At 50.9% G+C, this 24,275-nt stretch overlaps 1 protein-coding gene across 1 annotated transcript in view; it reads right to left on the bottom strand.

Annotated features, from left to right (window-relative positions):
• Positions 1-699: 699 nt before the first annotated feature.
• JDP2 (Jun dimerization protein 2) overlaps positions 700-24,275 on the bottom strand; it is a 37,876-nt gene continuing 14,300 nt past the window's right edge. Inside the window, exons 3-4 of the mRNA XM_072963447.1 lie at positions 8,710-8,814; positions 700-1,843 (exon numbers count right to left, since the gene is read on the bottom strand). Of these exons, the coding sequence (XP_072819548.1) occupies positions 1,658-1,843; positions 8,710-8,814 (291 nt within the window). The 3' untranslated portion in view covers positions 700-1,657. The remainder of the gene's footprint in view (positions 1,844-8,709; positions 8,815-24,275) is intronic.

Here is a 24,275-nt window from a genome sequence, read left to right as displayed (position 1 = left end):
TCCACCACGGGGACAATCGTGTAGTCAGTTGGCCACAGGGGGAGAGTCATAGGTCTTTGGAAGCCAAGTTCACACATCAGCTTGGCCCCCTTGCTAGCTGGGTGACCTTGGATAAGTCACTTACCCGCTCTGAGCTTCAGTTAAGTTGTTTGTAAAATGGAGGTGATGATACCTATTTTGTGCTGTTGAAAGAAATGAATGAGACTATAGGTGCTGGTCACACAGTAAGTCTTCAACAAATAGTGGAGGCAAGTTTAATCTCCCTGACCTTGAATTCCTCATCTACCATCGGGGACAATTGCTCCCCAGCAAGGTTGTTGTGAAGATGAGCAGAGCCAGTATTTGGAGCAAGCGCAGGATTTAGCTCGTGACTGTTAACTCCATGAGCACAGGGCCTAGGTTGGTTTGATTCCCCAGCAACTACTCAGCGCCATGTAGAGTGCCTGACACACACACGGCTGGTACACAGGAAACATCTGTTGAGCAAATAAATGAAGTAAGTACTGCAGTTTTAACTTCTCTGAGCCTCAACTTCCACATCTGTAAAATGGGCATATACATACTTACCCAGGAGGGGAGTTATGCAAACCAAGAGCCCACAGCAGATGCTCCAGACATTCTCCCACACTGTACCCCAAGAGGCCCGCCAGGTGTGGGCCTAGCACCCCATTCCCTAGGCAGACACAAGAGGCGGCTGGGTAAGTAAGAGTAACGTTTACTGAGCGATACAGGACTGAGTACTATGAAGGGTTTACCAGGATGGAAATGCACCCCACCCCCGCCCCGGCCACCCACCAACGCCCAGAGACTACAGTACTTAGGAGTTACACACAACGGCCATAACTGCTGGATATCTGTTCGTAGCAAACAAACCATAGCATATTTATACTGTATCACATCGAGTGATTATAGAAATCCATATATATATTGCTTGTATAAAATCTTTTTTTTTGTAAAAAATATTAAAAAAAAAAAAAAGGAAAGAAAGTATAAAAAACATGTGCAGTTGAAAGTCCTGCCAGGACAGCCAGTCTGTAAACATTCAGTGAGTATGTGCTTTGGAAGGGCGCCCGCGCCTCGTGCCCACAGCAAACTCCGGCAGGGCCAGCGAGGGTGTGCCCGGCTGTGGCTCCCGGGCAGGGCCACATGGGGCCCTGCATCACAGCCCTCTCCAGCCCCGCATCAGGGTCAAGGATCAGGGCTGGGGCAGGCAGATGGCAGTGTCACTCGGTTCCATCCTCAGCCACATTTTGGTTGCAACTCATGGATTTTCCTGGCTGCTCGGAGGTCCCTGGGGTAGGTGCCCTGGCAGAGAGGCCGGAGGAGTGCCCGAGGCTGCCTGGTTGGGCGTCTCTCCGGCCGGCCGGGGTGCCTCTGTCCTGCCTCTTCTGAGCTGGGCCCCAGCAGGACAGCCCCACCCTCGAGTCTACTTTGGTCTCAGCGCTTGGTCCTTCTGGATTTCATCAGCCTGCTCTTCCCCTTGTGTGGCTGATCTGAATTTCACAAAAAAGCCCGGCCAATTACTGGCTGTGCTGAGCCTTGTTGTAAAGTTTTTCATGCACCAAGGAAGGGCCCTCTGGTGCCCTCTTCCTTCTCCCTCTGGCCATCTCCTCCTCCTCCTCCTCCTCCTCCTCTTCCTCCTCCTCCCAGCCCATGGTCACTTCTTCTCTAGCTGCTCGAGCAGCGGGTTGCCTTCTGACTCGGGCGTCTTGACGCTGTCGGTCCGAACAATACAGGTGGGGCGATGCCGGTTCAGCATTAGGATGAGCTGCTGTCGCTCCTGCTTGAGTTCCTCAATTTGGGTCTTTAGCTCTGCATTCATGAGTTCCAGCCGCTCAGATTCCTGTGTGCAAAAACAGAGACATGGCTTCAGTCCCTCACTGGGGACCAGCTTTGGGGAGAAGCTCTCCCTCTGGGTAGGCACAGGGCACTCCAGGCTGGCATTTGTCTGTTTTCTGTCTACCAGATTCCCACTGGAGGAAGCACAGAATCTGCTATTGATCCCCCCTGGGGTAACTGACTTTCTTCAGGCTGTGCCCATCACACCTGTGACACTGGCCCATGTCACTAGTGGGATGAACCCAGGTTATATCTTGGGGCCAGCCTGGCTTATGTCCCATCTCTGTCCCCCCACGCAATCCACTCCAGCCACAGTGGCTTCCTTGCTCTTGTGCAAATATGCCAAACACCCTCCTGCCTCAGGGCTTTTGCACAAGAAACAAAGAGTGGGAGAAGAATGGAGGCCAAGCAGATCCAGAGCAGGAGGGTCCACGGAGGGGTTCGAGTTGGCCCACAATGGCAGGGCAATGGCAAAGTGCTTTATGTATGATAAATATGTGTTGGGGATGTACTGGCCTGTAGGATCCGCAAGCCCAGTGGTCCTATAATTCTTCCCAAAACATGAGCTCCCCAGTTATTAGTCTATAATTATTCAAACCACCTCTTCCTTATTCCCTGTTATCTAGAAGCTTTGCGCGTTGGGAGGCAATCAACAGTCATCCTTCTGGATCCAAAGTTTGGTTTCATATAGACCTCAAATGAGATTCCCAGAAAACTTCCAGCTCAGTTGGAGAGACTCCAGGGAAAGGAGGGGATGTAGATTTGATTTGGGGCAAAGTGGGGGGTTTACATGTTCATGATGTGGACAGGTGAAAGGCATACCAATTTAAGGCTCAGGGGATCAAAACAGTAGAATATAGAAGTACCTGAATGATTTTTCTTGGACTCTGTCTGAGTTTGTCAGTTTGAGGGTTGGAATTTACTCAAGGGCCAGCAATGGTTTAGACCAGTGGTTCTCAAATGAGGAGCAATTTCCTCCCCCAGGAGACCTTTGGCAATGTCTGGATATGTTTTTGGTTGTCGTAACTGAGGAGGGTGGGTGTTCCTGGCATCTAGCGGGTGGGGGTCAGGGATGCTGCTAAACATCCTTCAGTGCACAGGACGCCCCACAATGAGAACTGTCTAGTCCAAGACATCCATGGAGCGAGGCTGGGCAGCCTGCATGCCAGGCTGGGCAGACAGAGAATGAGTCGTGGTTCCAATGGGCACCACCTGGGGCCTCAGAGCTCCGCCTGCGGGCATGGCTGAGCAGCCTCCCTCCAGGGTCTCCTGGGCCCTGAGTGGGGGGCCCACACATGCCTCGGGGCTGCTGTCTTCCCCACACCAGCCAGTCTGACTGATTTCTTCCTTGTGCTCACCTCTGAGGTGGCAGCGTGAGCGCCTGGGGAACTCAGAACTGCTGAGATGCGCGGTCCTCGTGACTAGACGCTGAGGGAGAACAGCCTCAGAAAAGGAAAAAATGCTCAGGGGGAGAATATTAAAAGCCAGTGATGGTGGTTTTAGGCTTAACAGGACGAGGCGCAACATGGAGGCCAGCCCGGTTCACTATTGTCAGAATTCCAAGGGAAGTGCATCTCTCAGGGACGGGGAGACCCTGCGTGGAATTGTGAGTGTGTGACCCGTCAGTCCCAGGCAGGCAGGTGCTAATCTCGGCCACCTGCTCACTGGGTCCACAAGCCAGTGACCTTGGGAACATCTCTGACCATCTGGTTTCCCCCCAGCCAAGGTTTTAGCTCCAACTTCAAAACCTCTGAGCCTCTGCCTTCAGGAGTTTCTGTTCAATCTATCCACCCACGAGTATCTGTTGAGGACCTGCTGTCTACAGTGAAGGCTGTGGGGGATCCAGAGCCCAGGAGCCCCTGTGGATTGTGTGCAATTCCTCTCTAAGGGGAGAGGCAGGGCAAAGCTGCTTATGTGCCCATCAGCCATCCAGGGCCTAGAAGACCTCCAGAGAGCGTGCTAAATATCTCGGTCTGACCTTGGGTTTGAAAAATGGGTTGACTCTAGTTGAGCAGAGAAAGTCCATGGAGGGAGGGATGTGGATTTCAAGAAGGGAGCCCTTAGCCAACAAGGACACAGCCATGGGAAAGCTTAAGATGTTTTGAGGAGAGAAAAATCCTCCATTGTGAATATAGGTCACTTTAGGACACAGTGGGGTACAAAGCTGGGGAGGTGGGTTTAAAGCCAGACCGGGAAAAGCTGGCAGGGCTTGGAATCAGAGTCAAGTGCAAGTTTCTTAGCTCCTGAGCCTCAGTTATCTCACCTGTGAAAAGATGATGATCAGGGGGATTAAATGACTTCACATGGGAAAAGCACTCTGTAAACTGAAGGGTTAGCGAGGCTTAAGGAATTTTTACTTAAAGCCATGAGCAAGAGAATATGAAGAGGAGAAGGAGGATGAGAAGCAGAGGAGGAGGCCGTTTCCAAGAAAACTTGGCAGGTCTTGGAGACTGCCTGCATTTGCAGACTGGGAGGCCAGGAAGAGAGTTGCCTGTGAGCCTGGGGAAGGGTCCAAGGAAGGGGAGGGGGCTGTTCTGGAGAGCGGTGGGGAGGGGAGGGAAGAAGTTGGGTTGTACAGGGAGTGGAAGTTAGATCAGGCCCCTCACAGGGCAGGGTCCGACATGCAGCATCCTGCAGCCCTGCACACAGATCCACGTCCTTGAAAAGTCTCACGTCAAACTCATCTTACATGTGAACGTCCGTATTACACAAAAGGACCGAGTAGGTATGTGGCAACTTGGTTCCCTTGTGCATTTATCATAGGAACGGCATGACACTCTGCTGGTTTGAAAACGTATGAGTACATCGTAGGCTATCCTGAACTCTTGACAGTCTGGCTGTCGGACGGTGACTAACTGCTTTTTTCATTTTAGTCCCTTCTGTTTTACAGGTGGGTGCTACATATTTATTTATTGTGTCAGTATAATTTGAGTTCAGAGGAATCTTTATTTAACCATGATTGTAGAAGTGGTTTGTGGTTTTAGAACAGCAATTACCTGATCTGTTTTCCTAATTAATTCAGGAACGTGGGCTAGGATCTTCGCACCTTAATTATGAAGAGAATGACTCTGATGGCATTTTTGTTTATCGTTTTGCCTCTGGTAGATATTTATTGCCCTAGAGAAAATGAAACTATCTGTTGTTTGAGAATAGAATTAATGCCAAGTGAAGGTTTTGTCTCCTCCACTCCAGTCAGCAAAAGGCAGTATAAAAAACATAGGGTGAAGGGCTGGCTGTCCTGGCTGTGTGCCCTTGGCCAAGTCACTCCCCTTCTCTGGCCCTTAGTTTCCCCCCAGCAAATATAACGGTTGGCCCAGGGGACTTTAAGCATTAAGATTTTCTGACTGTATTATTTTTAAAAGTCACCCTAATGCAGTTCAGATAGAGTTCCACTTCTCAACTCTTTCTGTAAGGAAACAAAAAAAAAAGCCTGGTGGGGTCTTCTGAGCCCAAAAGACCTGTCTGAATTAAAATCCTGACTCTGCCACTTGCCAGCTATGCTGCTGTGAACCAGATACCCAATCTCTGAGCCTGGGCAACCTGAACAGAGTGCTGGGCAGCAGAGGAAGCCCTGGGTACTGGCCCTGACTCAGCCACTGTGTGGCCTTGAGCAAACTTTAACCCCTCTGAGTCTCACAGTCCTCCCCAGTGGAATGGGGCGGCCTTGCCTCCTCCCAGAGTCACTGTGACCATCAAGGAGAGAGTGGCTACGAAGAGCAAGGAGCACCATGGGAGATGGTGGTACCGTATCCATTCCCAGGGAACCGTGTGAGGCAGAGTTACAGAGGCCGGCAGTACAGCAACGGGAAGCCCTGGGGCTGCTGCGCCTGGATGCAGACAAAAGAGGTACGGAGGCGGCTCTGGGGCTGCAGGTGTGGGTCTCACCCATTCAGAGGCCTGCCTCCTGCCTCCTTCAGGGCCTCGCTGGCCCAGGCAGGTGAACTCTGAGATGCTACAGAATCTCCCAGGCTGGATCTGAGTGTTCAGGGGTCAACGACAGGAGGGTAACTTTTTACATTATTCATATATGTGTATGTGTATATGTGTGCACATGCATGCAAACACGCGCACGCACACACACATATACACACACACACCCCTATCCCTTTGTATCTCCGCCTTGTAAATATTTGACCTGTTAAAAGATAAATTACAAGAGGTTCCCCCATGTCTTCAGGCACTGACAACACAGCCATCTGCATCCATGCTCTCAACCTCACACCCAACCTCTGCTTCCAAGGCCAGAGGGGAGGAGCTGCCCAAACCTCCCTCCGAGACCCTGAGGCCATACAGCTGCCTTCTCCTCTCACTAGGACAACACCACAGCCACGGAACGGGTCTTCTCCTCTTGGCGTCCCAATCCGTGCCCCACGCTGCTGCCACAGCAACCTGTTTAGAGTGTATCTCTCTCGTCCAGAAACCCTCCCATGGCTCCCCATAGCTACATGCTCCATCCTCCTAATGGGGAGAGTGAAGGGAGGTGCTGTGAGGAATTAGGCCAGGACAACGGGCAGAAGCGGGACTGCCCCAGACAACGCAGCCAGCACCACCCGACCCACAAAGGATCTGGGGACTGCCTGCGCCCCGATTTATCCTTAGACTCTAAGCTCCAGCCAAGACATTTCTTTTCAATTCCTTCACCATTTTTCAATTCCTTCAATCAACACCTCTTGCCTCCGGCCTCTGCTACTGCCGTTCATGGTAACCCTCCATTCCTGTCCTTCCCCACGTTGGCTCCTGCTCCGGTTTTATGTCTCAATCAGCAGTCTTTCCTCAGCCGAGACTAGGACAGGACCCCTCCGTCTGTTCAAACAGCCCGTTGGGCTTGCCCAACCCAACACTCAGCATACATCCCATTCCCGCCTGCTGTCCCACTGCAGACATGGCCCGTGGGCCCGCTGTGCGGCAAACACTTTTTCCACACTACTGGCTGGACGGATGGGCCAGCAAATCGATGGAGGAATCCCAGCTCCAGCGCACGCTAGTGATATGACCCTGGGTGGGGAACCTGACCTCTCTGCGCTACAGGTCCAAGTCTAAAATGGGGATGACTGGTGTCTAGCCCAGTGGAATGTGATAAGATTAAACCAGACACGTGAAATGCCTGCCACACAGTAGGTGCTCAGCCATTGTTACTGGAACGTGTGAAGCACCAGCCCCGTTCCCTGCACTAGTGTGTTACTGGTGTGCACTCACTAGCCCCATCTCGCTTGCTGACTGGCTGACAAGCCTTGAAGGCAGGGATGTGATGTGATGTGAGACTTCTCCGTTTCCTGCTGTGCCTAGCCCAGCTCAGCAGGCACTCGGGGCTGAAAATGAGGTATGTGCCACTCCATCCATTTTAAAGGCATAATTGAGACCCATGTCTTAGAAATTTCTTGAAAACTTCCCACCCAGCCTTGGTCCACCATCTCTTCCAACAGGGCACCTGGCTCCAGGACTCTTAACTCCTGCCTATGACAACTGGTTCCCGCCCTAGATGCTCAGAGCCTGTAGGTATACACACACCCCCATGGTGTCAACACCCATCACCTCAGATCTGCTCTCTGCTTGTTTTAAGCATGAGAAGAGACCCATAGATCCCCCGGCATCAGAGAAAACCCAGGCCAACCCAGCTTTGTCTCTCTGGCTCCCATAGGAGGGACCACAGCCGGCCCTGCCTGTGTGTGCACCTGGCACAGGGCTGTCACTCAGTACATGCTTAAAACTACTTGTCAGCAAATCAGTGAACGAGCAAAAGAGTGAACAAACGAATGAATGAACGAACGAACTCATGAATGAATGAATTAGAGCCAGCAGAGCACAGTGTGGAGGACGAACACTTTGCAGTTAGCTTCAGGCCCGAATCTCAGTTCTAGCACTTAGTTGCTGAAGGACCTGAGCAACTTACTTAACCTCACCACGCCTTCCTTAGTTTCCCCATCTGCAGAACGAGAAATCTGAAGGCACCTACCTCATACCATCATTACGCCAATAAAATGAGATCACATACTCCAGATACACACTGCACTTTGCACAGTGCCCAACTTTACAGATGTTAGCAACTTCTGTTAACTGTTGCACACGTTAGAACAGGAGCCTGCCCCATGATGTTGTTATTATATAGCGTTACTACTGTTATTTAGAAATGAATAAGGGATTGGGGGTGGGGAGGCTGGAGACACTGGCTGGTCATGTTCCTTCACTGCCATCTACTGTTTTTGAGGAGCAGGGAAGGCCTCAGAGACCAGAAAAAGAATGAACACCTGTTTGGCACATTCCAAATGGAAGGGCAGGGGCGTGCCCCGAGGGACCCAAGGCAAGGCAGCCCTCCACTGGCCTCTGCATGCAGAGCTGACCGCTGGTCTCGAGGGCAGCAGCCAAGAGCTGGAGGGTCATCTTTGGGGGAACCGAGGCCAGGCAGATGGGAAGCAGGGCTGGAAGAGCCTCCTGCACGTGAGGGAGGAGCTTATCTCTGTCCTGTCGCTGCATCCACTGCCCATGTGCATGGAATTGTCACCTACTTTTTTCGCACCCACCCCAGACAACTGTGGTAGCCCTCAGTGTACCAGCATGTGCAGTAACAGTCCTGGGCCATCTGGATCAATAAGCACCGAGGGTCTAACCTCAGTAAGAGGCTGGGAACTTGGCTCCTCCCACCTTCCAGGGATCTGGGTGGGCAGAAACGGCTGCAGGCTGCCCTGGTCATCTTGGTTCAGGGAGGGGCACTCGCTAGGCAACAGGGAGGAGCAGAGGGGTTGAGGTCGCCTGGGCAGATGCCAGTGGGTACGCATTGATTCTGCAGGCACTGGATGGTGTCTCTCAGTCCACAAGTACACAAGCCACTAGAGAACAAGGCTGGCGCCCCACCCTGGCTGCGGCTCCGCTCACCCGCTGTAGAAACTCCGTTCGCTCCTTCTTCTTGTTCCGGCATCGGGCCGCTGCAACTTTGTTCTTCTCTCGGCGCCTTTTCCTTCGCTCCTCTTCCTCATCTAGCTGTGAGGGCAAAGAGCCACTGATGAGACATGGAGGCCAGCCTGGAGGACAGCTTTTGTCCTGACACTCAGACAGACGGATGGACAGCCCCCTTCTTAACCCACTTCCTGCAGTGAGCAAGCCCCACTGCCAGCCTGCTGGCCTTTCCCAGCTGGTCCAAGGATGCTCTTGGGGCAGGTGGGCATCCCTGGGAGGAGTCAGTGCCCCAGGAGGGCAGAGCTACCTGGGTTCTGCCAGAGTTCAGGAGGCCTGGAGCCTGGCGACCTCCTCACACAGAGGTGATACCCAACGGGTGGTGGCGGTCTGTTCTCTCACCCAGCCCAAGCCCTCAGGGCACTATTTTCCAGGCCAGCAGCTCCCAGGCACTTCCTTTCAAAACACCTTGGGCATAAGTGTTGATTTCACCTCCTACCCCCACTCTCTTTCACCTCCCTGCGGTACCTCCCTCCTCCCTCTTACTCCTTCCAAACACTCTGATCTGTCTCCTGGTAATGGAACAGTCTCCCCAGCCCCCTCACCCGGGTTTAATCCTTCTCTCTGCCTCTGCATGTTCTTTCCCCAGAATACCCACTTGCATCCCAGGATCCCAGGGCTCCCTAAAGTGCCCCACTCAGGACACAGGTAGAGAGGCCTCGGGAGTCTCCAGGCTTGCTTTTCCCCCAGACTCACTAGGAAATTCACCATGCGTGAAACAGGGCCCATCGAATGGGAAGGAGGAAACTCAGTGACCATCAACAGGGACTTTCCAAGTTGCAGTTATTATTGTTTCATTAATAATAATAACAACCAGCGCTGTTGCTTATTGCCCACTTTGCTCAATGCTTTAAACACAGGTCATGTGATTCTCACAATCAATGTCGGATGGGGAAGGTATTATTACTGCCCCATTTTACAGATGGTGAGACTAAGGCTCAACAGCTCAGTTTGCCCAAGGCCCTACAGCTAAGAAACGGTAGAGGCAGGATTCCAACTCAGATTTCTCTGTCTTCAAACTTCCTGCTCTTGCCCACTGGCCCACACAGCCCCAGCCCATCAGGGTCACTTTGATGCAATGCCTCTCATTGTCCACTACCCACCAGAAGAATCTGGAGGACACACGGAGCCAGCCGGGCTGGGGACAGCCTATAGTCTGAGGCCACTGGAGAAGTCGTTGGACTGCCCTGGGCGTGCCAACTCTCTCACTTCTGGAGCTAGTGGGGGTGCTTCTGGCAGCCTGAGGCCTGGAACGAGGTCTCAGCCCAAAGGGCTTCATGCCAGGAAAATCAACAGCTTCTCTCCCTGCACTCCCAGCATGCTCTGGGAGCTCAGGACCGAGGGCCTGGGCCGGGGACCAGCACCCACGGCCCTCGGCACGGGCCCTGGCAGGGCAGCCCTCTCTCCTTCTCCACCACCTAGGAGCTTCTCCCACCCGGCCTGGGAGGCTGGCTGGAGAGGCGCCCTGTCAACACCGCCACACCCAAGCACCTCCCAGCCCCCTGGCCTCCTTTGAAACAGAACCAGAAGTGACAGCTCCTCTGGCTGACCCGCATCTAGGGAAACAGAAACCCGGACAAAGTTGATTCCACCCAACCTCTACCTCATCCCCAACAAGGCCGAGGTAACTGTGACAACAGGCAGAGGAAAAGAGCTAGAGGAAGTGGCTGGCAATGCAATCTCCCCTCGGCCAAGAGGGTTTGCCCACAAACTGCCAAGGTGATGTGTGCAACCTGGTCCCTGCTGGGCTCACAGGGCCTCGAGCCCCTCACCCCGGAGCAACCCCAGGCTCTGGCAGAGCCACCGTTTCCTAGGAGACACAACCTCTGTCTTCCAAGACCCAGCTCCCCACCCCAGCCCTGTGCAGAGCCTCAGCCTACATAAAGTTGGGGGCCAGCGGAGGCTGCTGTCACAGCAGATGCAAAGAGGCTCAGCGCTGGAAATTTAAGAGATCAACTGGGCCAGGGTGACATCCAGACAGGGGGCTGCCACCCTCCCTCTGCAGCCACATCAATCCCCTCCTGCCATCACCCTCGATTCCCACATCTCACCCTTCTCCCAGCCAGCCTGGCCCTCCTGAAATAAGCTTCCTTTCCCACTTGTAAACTCTTACCAGAAAGCCTCCTTTGACTCCCCGGAGAGAATGAATTGCTTTTTGCTTTTTGAACTTCACAGGCTTGGGTTCTATCATTATAAAAGTGACTTATTGCCTACGCTTACGTCCGCATAACCTCTTCTCCAGTGCTTATAAGGAGGCTTCTCTTCCAAGAATGGACTCTTCTCTGTCTTCAGGAGACCAGCAAAACTTAGGGGGTGGGGGCTGCTTTCTGCTTTCTGCAGAAGCACTTCGGCCAAAGACAGAGTCAAGACTCACGGCGCAGGCCACTGATGGCTGTGGCAAGTCTGCACGGATCCCAAGCAGGCCCTGAACAAACACAGGCTGTGCACCTAAGCCAAAAGCCCTCCCGTAATACAGCACTACCAGATTCCAAGTCCATCTCTGGGCTTTTCCTGCAACCACGTCCCACCTTGGCTAACATCTCCCAATAAGGCAAGAAATGGCCCCAGAGCCCCATCACACACTTTCCCCTCTGAAGCTGTGCTGCATCTCCCCTAAATCCTCCTGCTATTGAAGAGCCTCCCAGAGGACACACAGAAAACAGACGCTGAGGTCCTGCAGGAAATAAGGTGGGGGTTGGAAAGTGCCCTTGGCCTTCTCCATCCTAACGGCTAACCCTGGCTCCTTTCCCCGGGACCTGCGTGTCTGTGCCCCCAGACTGAAGCTGTCTGGAGATCGCCTTCAGCTCTCCCCTAGGCCTCCTTTCATCCCCGGAGTCGAGGCTGCTGCCTTCTCCTTGATGTTCCCCCCGCTCCTCTAAAGCATCTGGTCCTGAGTGGGTGAGAGACAGCATTTTTCACCACACACGGCTCAGACATCAAAAACCGGAACCCAGAATGGGAGACGATGATTTTTCTGCAGATACAGCTGGAAGATCCAGACTGTTTGAGGAGGAGGCAGCTTGAGCCTCAATGCCTTTAAAAACCGTGAGATGGGGGCAGGGGGTGCAGCAGGCAGATCATTCCTTGTTCTCAAACTGGGTTCTGGCTCTGTTTTTCCCCAGTTCCCCAGAAGTCCCCGGGACAAAGCTGTCTGGCAGTGAGGGGGGCCCCTGCACCACATGTCACATCACAGGACAGACTTGGGGATCCACAGCCCACAGAGCTCCCATGTTGAGCAGTACCTCCTCAGAGAGCCTGTTCCCAAGGCCCCACTGAAGCCAAAGCAATCCCATCCCCTGGCCACAGCTGACTGGACAATGTGTGAGTGGCAGGCCCAAGCTGGGCCATATTCACTGCCTGGAAATTTGAAACTGGACTGCTGCGCTGGGAGGCCATGTAGGCCGGGCAACCAGTTTCAGCCATGAGGCCAGAGAAGCAGAGAGAGCGGGCTGCTGACATGTAAGGATGAGCAGAGACCAGAGACCATGTGGCAAGAGGGAGGGGGTCTCAGCTCCAGGAGGGGGCCGGACAAAGAGAGGGAACAGGTGACAAACAGGAAGAAAAGCAGGGCCTGGACAGGGTGCAGCCAACGAGGTGCCCAGGGCACACATTTAGGGAGGTGCTCACTCTGGGCTTCATGCCAGGGTGGGGTCAGCACCTGAGGGTGGGTGCCTCCTTAAATGTCGTGCCCTAGGCTTCTTGCTTGCCTCACTCTGTCCAGGCCCCGAGAGAGCAGGGGGGCTCAGGACAGAGAAAGGTAAAGACAGAGATAGGGAAACACAGCGACAGAGGTGGCTGGAGAGAGACAGAGGAACAAGGCAGAGCCACAGAGACAGAAACACAGGGACATGGCCAGAGGCCGATGGTACAGACAGACTGAGGGACAGACAGAAAGCATACACCAAAAAAGAAAATATCTGGGTCCTCCTGGAGGGGCCTGACTCTGCTTTGTTTCCTTGGGGGCCACGATGGGCACCCCTGAATCTATCCTGAAAATTCCTCCTTTGGCCTGGAGGCAGTTTGAGAAGGTTTCTGCCTCTTGCCACTGAAAGATGCCTGGGACACCAGGGTCCCAGCCTTGTGAAGTCAGGTGATGCCAGGTGGTGCAGAAGGTGGTCCCAGGAATCCAGGGGAGAAAACCTACCCAAGGAACCATTGGGAAAGCGGCAGAGTGTGGAGGCGGAAGGGCCCTTGAGCAAACCGAGGTTGGTCACTTCAGTAGGTATTGAATTCCTGCGACTAGGAGTCCCAGGGAGTTAAATGGTCTCAGTAAACAATCTAGTCCTGTTATCCTCCCCACTTTCCCAGATGAGGAAACTAATGATATTGAGGCTGCCCAGAAGGTCAGTGACAGCTTCAAATCCAGGTCTTTTGGCTCCAGGGCCCGAGAGCCTCCTGCTCTTTGAAGGGTGGGTGGTCTGGGTAACAAGTTCCACCCCCCGACCCCCTTTCAGTCCCAACCTGGTGATGGGACTGTGAAGCGGCAGCAGAAGCAGCTGACTCTGAGGGCAATGACCGTTTCATTTTTTTCTCCTACCTGGGTGATTTTAAATAAAAAATATTTGTTGCACAATTTAACACCAAATATGTATCATGAAAGCAGCACGGTTTAAAGGAGAGGGCCTCACCCTCACCCTGGTCATGTTTCTCAGGCCCCGTTTGCCAGACACGTGGCTTTCCCTCGGTGGCAACCATAACCGAGATGTGATTTTGAATTCTGACATTTCATAAGCATTTCCAAACATGCATCTCGGGGGACCCACAAAGAGACAGGATGAGAAAGGGCAATGACACTTTTAACCCCAGGCACTGCAAATACAGAAACTCTCACATGGACAAAGCAACAGAGACAAGAGCAATAAAGCAGGTGACAAGCAGAAATATGGGGGAAAACAAAAAACAAAACAGATCCAACCCCCTCAGCACTAAGCAGAGTCGCAAAGGTCTGAAAGGTTCATCTCAGACTAAGCATGGTGGCACAGGCTTATCTGAGGCTCAAGGCATCAGGGTTGTCAGCATGAGCTTTGGGGTCTAAGAGGCCTGGGTCCCCCCAGCAGCTCTACTGTGTGCTCCTAGGCAAGTTACTCAGCCTCTCTGAGCCTCCACCCCTCGCTGCTAGCACAAGGCCCTATTGCAGAGGGTTGTAATGGGGATGGATGGAGTCTCCACCCAGAGCTGGGGACACAGGAAGGGTTCTGAAAATGCCAGCTTCCCAGGTGAGGCAGGGAGGTTAAGGCTCTGCTGCCGGGGGGCACACCCTGCCTCCCGCACAGGCAGAATCTGGCATAAGAGGAGGGGGAGGGGCGGGTGCAGGTGGGGGTGCTTCAGGGCTCCCAAGCTGTCAGTGGGCAGACCTGGAGTAACTGCCCTGTTGCCTCCAAATCAAGTCCTGGCCAGGCCCCCTGAGGGCCCTCCCCACTGCATGGCGGAGCCACATTTCAACACCAGGGACCCACGAGCACCCTGGGAAGTAAACACCCAGATACCAAACATACCAGACATTCTCCCACATAAACAGGGCAGCTCTGAGCCAGGGGCTGTGGTCCCTCCCCACTACCCTGCCCCCACCACCCTACCCCTCAAGCATCAGCAAAGTAGGCCAGGCAGGGGCAAGACCTCAGCCGGCTGGCGGCCTGGGCCCACGGTCCCCTCTGCCTCCTCCCACCCCTTCAGGGAGGAATGAGGCAACCCCAGGGGCCCTCATCCAACACCTTGGCTGACCCTCTGCTGCCCGCAGGGGCCAGGCACCCCCTCCCAGCACCTCCCCTCGGGGCTGAGCTGTTGGAGACTCCGCCTTCCTCTCCCTCCCACCTTCTCTACCCAGGCCCTCTCACTCCAAATGGCCAAGGTCTGGACCTCAGCTATGAAATATTGGACAGTTTCAGTGAACAGTGGGCAGGGCTCTAAGAGAAAATTCAAGACAAATGGTCAGTTGAAGGGCTGGAGTTGCAAACTCAAGTCACCCCCAGGGGCCAAGCAAATAACTCTTAGTGAGGGAGGAGGGAAGGATGGAGTTGCAGCCCCTAGAGGGGACATCTCAACTAGCTCCAGGGCAGGGTGGGCTCAGTGGGGCCAAATCTTCCAAGTTTTCAAGACTAGCTGAAAATAAGAGTTTGGAGGTGAAATCTCCCCATTTTTAATGTTGGCAACAAATGCCATTTTGAAAAGAACTCTGTGTAAGCCAAACAAAACACATCTGTGGGCTGCCGCGGCCGTGGGCTGCTAATTTATGGCCCTGGCAGGCAACAGACCCGGCGGGGTTGGTCACCAGACACCCAGTTCCAGTCACGGCGCTGCCCTGCTCCGTGACCTGGGGCCAATCGGCCCATCTCCCCGTCCTGCGGTTCTCCTTTAATAAATCCGATGGCTCCCACTTCCCCTAACCCTCAATCACCTCTGCAGGTGGGTGCTGGGGGCTCCTTTTACAGGTGAGGAAGCAAGATGAAGTGTCTGCCCGAGGCCACCAAGCTAGGAAAAGACGACAACTCGACTCCCGTACATCATGCTGCCTTCCAGCTGGGCTGGACCAAGATCGCCCCAAATCCCCATCCAGCTCTGACTTCCCTGGGTTTTTGTTCATCCAACCCTCAGGGTCAGTGTTGGCTGTACTGAGGGGAAAGGGCAGGCGATGTGGGAAGGACATCTCCCGCTTTTAACAAGTTTCAGAAATAGTCACTTCGCAGCCTCTAAGAGCCATAAAGGAGTCTCTTGGCAACACCGAGGCCCACCCCTAGATTTCCAGATGAGGAAACTGAAGCCCAGGGAAGGAAACGCTTGCTCCAAGGCTCACACTTGCGGGCAGGGCCTGGGTCCTCACAGACAAGTCCAAAGGAGACTGCTGGATTAGTCCCCAGGCCTCCTGGCACCACCTGACTGTGCATCGCCCTCTCTTTCTGGAATCCTCTCTACCCTGGATGCTCAACATGACCTTGTCTGGCCTACTTCTCTGACCTCTCCTCTTCTGGCTCTTGCCCAGGACCCTCTATACGCACCACCTACAGATTATCGTTTTCACCGACTCGTGTGGTTTCAACTACCGCCTACACTCTAATGCCAACCAAATCTTCATTTTCAGACCGAAACTTCCAGCTGCCCTCTGGACGTTCCTTCCAGATGTCCTGCAGCCCCTCAAAGTCTTTATCTTCAATTGGTGACTTCCTCTCTCGTCTCCACCCCAGTGGGCACCACCTCCCACCCATGCACTGCAGGGAGACACTCAGGCCCGCCCTCCACCTGACCTGCTCCTTTTCTCCAATTTTGACCAGACAAGTCATCCAATTCTACATTCTAAATCTTCCTCGGATTTGCTCCCTGCTCTCCATCCCCACTACCACTTTCCAGGCTGTCCTCTTCTCTCTGTCTCTGTCTTTTTCTGTCTCTGTCTGTCTCTCTCTCCTACACCACCTCCCTCCTGACCCTGTGTGACCATCTTCCATCCCAGACACTGGAGGGAATTTTCTAAGATGCAAATGTGATGCAGTCATTGGCCTTTAGGGGTTTCCTCACTATCCTTAGGATAAAGCCCAAGCTCCTTAATGTATCCAGCAAGGCTCCCTGTGACTTGTCCCCACCTGCTCTGGCCTCACCTCGCATCTGTCTCTACCCTTCACACCATGTTCCTGCAACACTGAGCCTCTATTAGCCCTCACACTTCCCTGGCCTCATGCCTTTGTCTCTGCTGTCCCCTTGGCTTGCTCTCATGCTGTACATTCATCTCAAGCATCACCTCATACAGAAGTCCTCCCTGTTCTCATCCCCTCCAAGCTGGGGAGGTGTCCCTCTGCTCTGGGCTCCCATAGAACTTTGAGTTGATTCTGGCCCCAGCCGTGCTCAGCTTCTGCCCTCCACTTAACCGAGAGTTCCATGAGGGCAAAGTCCGTGTCTTGTTGACTTTTTGTGTGCCCAGCACCTTGCAGAGTTTAGGGCTTGATAGCAGGACTCAATCAATGTTTGTTAAAGGGAGGCCTGACCCACAGAGCTGGTGACCTGGACAAGAACCCAGGACTCCTGACTCCCCGTCCAGTGCCCTTTCCAGCTCCCCCAGTGCCAGCTGTGATCCAACACATCCACCTATGAACAAACCCACACACTGGATGCCGTGTTCACTCAAAGCACCAGCCCAGCCAACTACCAGGTGAAGGCTCTGAACAAGAGCTGGCAGAGGCCATGGCTCCACCTGCCAAGACGATTCACTCCGCTCTCCTGGCTGGGCGCGCACGCAGCAGGAGAAGCGATGGCTCAGTGCACTTGGCATCTGCGGGGAACGGTGGGGAGCAGCAGGGCTATAAACCAAGCTCCATCCTGAGGTTCTGGACCTAAGAAGACCTAGAGATCCTTGATCCCTGATGCTTCCGCAGGCCTGGGAACTCAAGTTCAGGGAAGAGGAATGAGTCCACCCAGGTCTCTGAGTCAGACAGCGGTGAGACCAACCAGACCACCACTGCCTTCTGGAAGGAAGCAGGGAGCCCCTTCTTCATGAGCTAAAAGCCCACCTCCACTTTCACTGTTGAGCATCAGAGCTATGGGGGATCCATCCAAACTAACTTCCCTGACTCATCACATCTCAGCAAGAGGAAGAGTCTCCTTGACCTTGGCCCCCCTACTCCTTCCCACCAAACCATTCTCAGTAAAAATCTTCTCCTGTGTTAAGAGAGCCCATAAAATAATAGGCCTCTGAAGCCTGGGGCTGGTTTACATTTACAGAGTACGAAAGGGCCATTCTCTCAGAAAGTGGTGGAGAACAGCAGTTCCCACTGCTCAGAAAAGGCATCGCTGTGTTTGGAACTAAGCCTGAAAAAGCCGGCTGGGCAGGGTGGCACCCACCTGTGGACGGCCCTGCCGAGGGAAGAGCAAACACTGTTACTGCAGAAGTGAGGGCGAGGCCAGGAGGCAGAGCAAAAATCACCTTGGTTTGGGCAGAAACCTAACATTGAAGAGAAAAGGAACAATACTTGCCGGGAAATCCTTTTGCGGACAAGAGCTATTTGAAGAATGATGGCTCTTTTGTGTGTGGAAATATGTCTATTTCAGGCCCGTTTCATATTTATGGTTTAGGGAGATTTGGTTTCCCACTAGACAGTCAATCAATTTTCTTTGCCCAATTGACATTTGTTTCAAAAGATGAGAAAAGGAGAGAAAGAGTGGTCCCCACAAGATTCTCCCCACCCCCAAAAGACTGGTAGGAAACAGAATATATCTGGCAGGGAAAAATGCATTTTCTTCTCCAAAAGAGTAAATCACACACTTGAAACTGGATATTTAACAGCAGCAATAACAAGCATTGTGCTATGCCTGATGTCACCCAGGGGTCAGGGAGGGGTTGGACAGAGACAAGGGCTCCTGCAAAATGACTGTCTACAATTAAATGGAAATGCAGTTGTTGCAAAGAATATTCATGAACAAGGCTATTCTGCAAGTCCCAAGTTGGCCAAAGTAGAAGAACATTTCAAGTGCCATCCTCCTGTTAAAGCCTTGGAAGTCATTTGTCTTTCACCCTCAAGGTGAAAAACAAGGTCCTTGGCTTAATTATTCCCCACCAACGCAGTTCCGTTTAATCTGTATGCAGGATGTGCAGCTAAAATACAGATTTCAGCCAATTTCTTTCAGGCACAAGGCACAGATAACAGACAAATCACCAAGCAGAACAACGACCTCTACTTCGTTCTGCCAGCTAATAAAAATCCTGCCCAGATGACATGGTCAAAGGAACTCACAACCAGGGATGCCTGGCCTGGAGGATGGAAAGGTGATTTCACCATAATTTACGTAATGAAATAGATGCTGTCAAAGTTCAGAGAGGAGGGAAGGAGGGGCTTCGCAGCACCCAGACAGATGAGGGGGTGCGGAGAGCTCCCCCTGCCCCAGTTTTCAGACCAGAGCTGCTGAACTCCAGGCCCGATACAGCAAATGAGGGCTCCTTTGGCATCAGAACAGTTTATCTGATTTCTCGCTTCAAAAACAATAAAGGAGCCGGCCTATTGACAAGCTCAGCAGCTTAATTAATTGGGAAGTCCCTAAGGGTGTGAATGCTGGCAGCGGGAGCATCTCAAGACCTGGAAGTGAGTGGTTTGGAAATACTAAAGCGTTTGCTGACTCAGAGAGCAACCCTGCCTGACACAGATTCAGGTACCACACACATTAATGAATATCTGTTGGTGTGCAGGTCTCTCCAGGAAACTTGAGATAGGTTTGGAGAAAAATGTGGCTTTAGACACTTGTAGCCATTCTGAGACAGCATCACTGCCAGCCAGAGCTGGAAGGGACGTTCACGTCTTCTAAACATTCAGAGAGCATCAGAACCCACTGGGGGGGCTTATTACATCACAGATTTGGGAGCTCCACCCTCCAGAGAGTTCGCTTCAGTAGGTTTAGGGTGAGACCCCAGGGTCTGTGTTTCCCAGATACTGGCGCCCCTGGCCTGCACACCCGACTTTTGAGTAGCGCTGATGTAAACCAGTTGAGTTCAGATTGGTTTCAGCTGTAAAAGTCTCTAGTTCAAATAATTCCACAACACAATAAATAGATTCAAGAGGCTCAAATTGTATCATATACTTACTATAGTCATTCAATGAGAACATTAAGGTGTGTTGTGGTGGATGCAAAACCTTTAACTCAGAGGTCATGGGGGACAGTCACGGGTTTCTGACAGTTTCAGGATCCAAATGATTCCTCTTACGTTCTCCTTGCACACACAGATCAGCAGTTGTTACAAATGGTGTACATGTGCATGCATGCGTGTACATATATCCACATACACACATATATGTAAATAATGTTCTTTCAACTTGCCTTGCACTCTCAGAATGCTCATCAGTTAAAGAGAAATAGCTGAAAGGGCTTTGCTCTGAAGTCTATGCAAAACAGATTAACCTGGCACCAGAAGTCACCTTGGCAGTGCTCTCCAAGGTGTTCGATTTGATAACTAATAGGTATGAGCATGTGTGTGGTTTTTGCTTTTTTGAAAAAACAGATTAGATAAAATTATGCTTTAAAAACGGGACCTTGGCTAGTTACTTAATCTCTCTGAGCTGCGGCTCGCTAACAACTAATGGTACTAAAAACACGTACCTCACAAAGTTTTTTTGAACAGATCAAAGGAGACAATCTCCAGAAAAGCAATATGCAAACCATAAAGAGCTCTGCTCATGTGATCCTTCCACCTTAAACGCAAATGACCTCACTCCTTCAAAGACCTGGGCCGGTTTACCCTGCACCACAGAGTTCAACCAATGGCCACAGATTAGAACCACCTGCCGGCCCCACCCAGACCAACTGAACCAGAATCTCTGGGCGGCACGTCAGTCAGTATTTTTTAAACACTCTCCAGGGGACTCTAATAAGTAGCCAGGATTACTCCATATTTCTGCCTGAGTTCCATACAAAACTCAGCCAGACTGCTCCCACTGCTTCTGGATGGCCACTAGTAACAAAAGAGAAAGATGAGAAAGTAGCCCTAACCAGATTCTGGCATTTTGACTGCTGGTGGCTGAAAAGGGGGGTTTAATCCCCATAGCTACTAATTCTGAGCACTGATAAACGCTGGGTGATTTACATACATTATCCCTTTGAATCCTCCCTGTACCTGGGTGAGGTATATATCATTCTTCCCCATTTTTACAGCAGCTTTATTAAGATAAAATTTACAGATACCATATAATTCATCCACTTAAAGTGTACAATTCAACAGCCGTTCTTTATTCAAAAGTTGTTCATCTATCACCTACAATCACTATCACCACAATCAATTTTAGAGCATTTTCATCACCCCCAAAAGAAACCCCATACCCTTTAGCCATCACCCCCAAATTCTCCCATATCCCCCAGCCCTAGGCACCAGGGAATTGCTTCTCTTTTCTGTCTCGATGGCTTTGCCTGCTCTGGACATCTCATATCAATGGAATCATACAATATGTGGTCTTTTGTGACTGGCTTCTTTCACTTAACATAATGTTTTTAAGGTTGATCCATGCTGTAGCATATAGCAGTACTTTAGTCCTTTTTATGGCCCAATAATATTCCACTGTATGGATCTATCATATTTTATTTATCCATTTATCAAATAATGGACATTTGGGATGTTTCCACTTTTGAGATATTACAAACATGCCTGTACAAGTTTCTGTGTGGACATATGTTTTCATTTCTCTTGATCATATACCTAGGAGTGGAACTGCTGGGTCATATGGTAACACTATGTTTAGCCTTTTGGGGAAATATCAGACTGTTTTCTAAAGTGCCTGCACCATTTTACATTCCCACCAGCGGTGTATGAGGATTACAACTTCTCTGTACCCTTACTTGTTACTATCTGTTCTTTTTATGATAGTTATCCTAGTGGGAGTGAAGTGATATCTCATTGTGGTTTTGATTTACGTGTCTTTGATGGCAAATGGTGTTGAGCATCTTTTCGTGTGCTTATTAGCCATTCATATATCTCCTCTGGAGACAATTTGCATTGAGATATTTCACTCATTTTTAAATTGGGCTGTCTGTCTTTTTATTAGAGTTGTAATAGTTCTTTATATATTCTAGATACAAGTCCTTTATCAGATGTAGAATTTGCAAAAATTCTCATTCTGTGGATTATCTTTTCACACTTTGGCCTTTGAAACACAAAAGTTGTTCATTTAATGATGCCCAGTTTATCTATTTTTTTGTTGCTTGTGTTTTCGGTATCATTATCTAATCCAAGGTCACAAAGATTTGTGGCTGTTTTCTTCTAAGAGTTTTGTGATTTTAGCTCTTAAATTAGGTCTTCGATCCATTTTGAGATAATTTTTGTACATGTTGTAACACAGGGGTCTAGCTACCATCCTTCCATTTTTACAAGGGAGGAAGTTGACACTCAAATGTTTGAAACCTCTCCAGAGCCAAACTGTTCCAATGCAGTGGTCCTGCTTGGTGACCTAGCTTCCAAAGAGCCAAGGTTTCTTATTGGTGGGGGGTGGAAGGAGGGCAAGGAGAAGGGCCATGGAAGCAAACTGTGGAGGAGCTTGTCACCCAGAACATGCATATGCACTGTGCTTAGTTAAGGAGGACCCTGCAGCCAAAAAGCAGGGCACAGTCAATGAGCCCCAAGTGGGGCAGGATGGCAGCCTTGTGGGGTCAGTAAATCGAGAGGAAGCCCACTGAACTTATTCCAAGTATCTCTGCAGCCTGCTCGAATCTGCCCAAATGTCCTTCTAGGTCTCAGAGCTCCAACCTCAGGTGAGGTCGTCTGGTGTCTTTTGGGCACAAGAGGGGAAAGAGACTTGGCTGGCCCCAGAGTCCTTCAACCAGAGGAGGACTCATGAGAGGATTCAGTTTCCCAGCGCTGAGTCCACACTGCCAGCGGATCTGAGGACACCAAAGGAAGATGACCTTCATTGACAGACGGGCCATTTCACAGAGCTGCTCACAAAACTGAGGGTTCCTGGGAATCTAGCAGTGATCTTAACACCACAGGAAACAACATAAAGGGCCCCACAGGGCTGCTTAGGGAAACCCCGAGGGCTGAGGGTCTCTCATTTACAGTTTGTGAAGGTAACTAAAACTCTGGCTGCATCTAAACCATATAAACATCCAGAACCTTGACTGCAGTCAAGGTTACCTTTGTACACCGTGCCTTTCTTCATCTTCATAATGAAATTCCATGAATTTGATTTTCCTCCTTATACAGATGAGAAAATTGCACCCAAAAAAGACCAGCTGATTTGTCCCAGCTTGTAGAGGAAGTAGGTGATGGAGCCAGATTTTTTTCTCTCTCTCTATTTTTTTAATTCTTTAGAGCCAGGTTTTGAATCCAGAAGCTTGAACCCAAGCCCAGAAGCAGCCTGTCTGGTTAGGAAGCCAGGACAATGCCCTGCTCCCATGACACCTGGACACCTCAAAATACCTGAGTATTCACCACTCACCACCTCCAAAGGCAAAATCCCTCAAGCAAATGACAGCCCAAGGAACAGTTTTTGAATCAATTATTAAAACTAACTTGCCTGATCGACACATTTGAAAAATAATCACCATTATATCTTACATTTGTTGTGTATCTTACATTTGTTGTGTATCTTATTAAGTGCCAGGCATCATGTGAAGCCCTTCTTTGCCTGCATTCGTTCATTTTTATTTACAACAACACTAGGAGGTAGGTGCTATTACCCCCGTCTTAAGACAGAGATCTAAGAAGGCAGCACAGGACTCCTTGAACTTTTTAGAAGTGTCTGATTTCTACTAAGAATATACAGATCCAGCCATGCCCCAACACCATCTCTCCAAGGGATCCAGCGCTAGAACAACAACGGGTGTGACCAACCCATGATGTTAAATAAGAGGTTCAGAACCCTTGTGAATGCCTGGGGTATGGTATCAAATAAGACTCAATACTACAGGGGCCAAAGTTAAACACATGCAGCGCTGCCTTTGGCTATCACTCATTCTCCCTCAAATTAAACTATTAAAGGGGGAAAAAAAAAGCTAACAGCCTTCGAAAATGTGCTAACAAAGTGACGGAACTAAAGTGGAAATTCAGGATTTCAAAGATGAGTTGGGAGATTCTATTCCAAGAAGAGACAGATTGGATCTCTCTGCCAAACAAGTATGAGACAGAAAAAGCATCTGAGTCAGAGGGAAGAAGGCCAATGCTATTCCAAAGAGCCACAAATTAAAAAGCAATTATGCAAGGCTTGCTAAAAAATGTCAGTGGGCTGCCTTTTTGTTTTAAATCACTAAAAACACAAGCTTGCTTACGCCAACATTTACCCAGCACATCAGCTGGTTTGGGGCAACTTTTTGTGCTCAGGCTAAACATGGATGAACATTTTGGTCTTTCTGGTGAGCAAAGTCTGAGAGTGAGCACACCTTCAAAGGCTCACTTTGAAGATAACAGTCCATGGATTCAAAGGCCCACTTCTTCCACAGGTGAAAACCTTCTAAATGTTCTCTAGGGCCCCCTGGAGAAGTTGGGAAGTGACCAGTGTGAAATCCCCAATCAGCTGCTCCAAAGATGACACGAGGACAAGGATCCAGTCACCACATGCTGGAAAGGCGGTCCGCGATGGAACGCACACACTGGTTCCTCAAGGGGAAACCCTCAGGATGCGCCCCGACAGGAGGGAAGAGCCCGAGGACAGGTATAAACAGACAGTCAGGTTTCCAAATGGGCCTACAGATCAGATCCCATGGACTCCGCCCTCAGAGATTCTGAGTCCATCGGCCCAAGGTGGGGTCTGGAAACCTGTATTCATAAGAAGTTTTCAAGTGGCTTTGATGATCAACCAAGTTTGGGAATGGTTGGTCTGATTTTCACGGTGTCCTCTTGTCTTCTGTCTGAGGTTACTTACATTCAGAAATAGAAAAACAAATGGACAGATGCTTGGAGGTAAGAACTGGGAGACATCAAAATCAAGGGACAGAAAATTTAAGTGACTTACTGAGTTGACATAGCTAATTAATGTTCCAACCAACAAGCCTGTGTTAAACATACAGCCTATAGGCAAGGCTGTGTCCACTGTCTT

This window comes from Vicugna pacos, chromosome 6 (assembly GCF_048564905.1).
Source record: "Vicugna pacos chromosome 6, VicPac4, whole genome shotgun sequence".
Classification (NCBI taxonomy): Eukaryota; Metazoa; Chordata; class Mammalia; order Artiodactyla; family Camelidae; genus Vicugna; species Vicugna pacos.
Note: the sequence above shows the minus strand (reverse complement) of the source record. Positions and strands in the feature narration are given on the sequence as shown.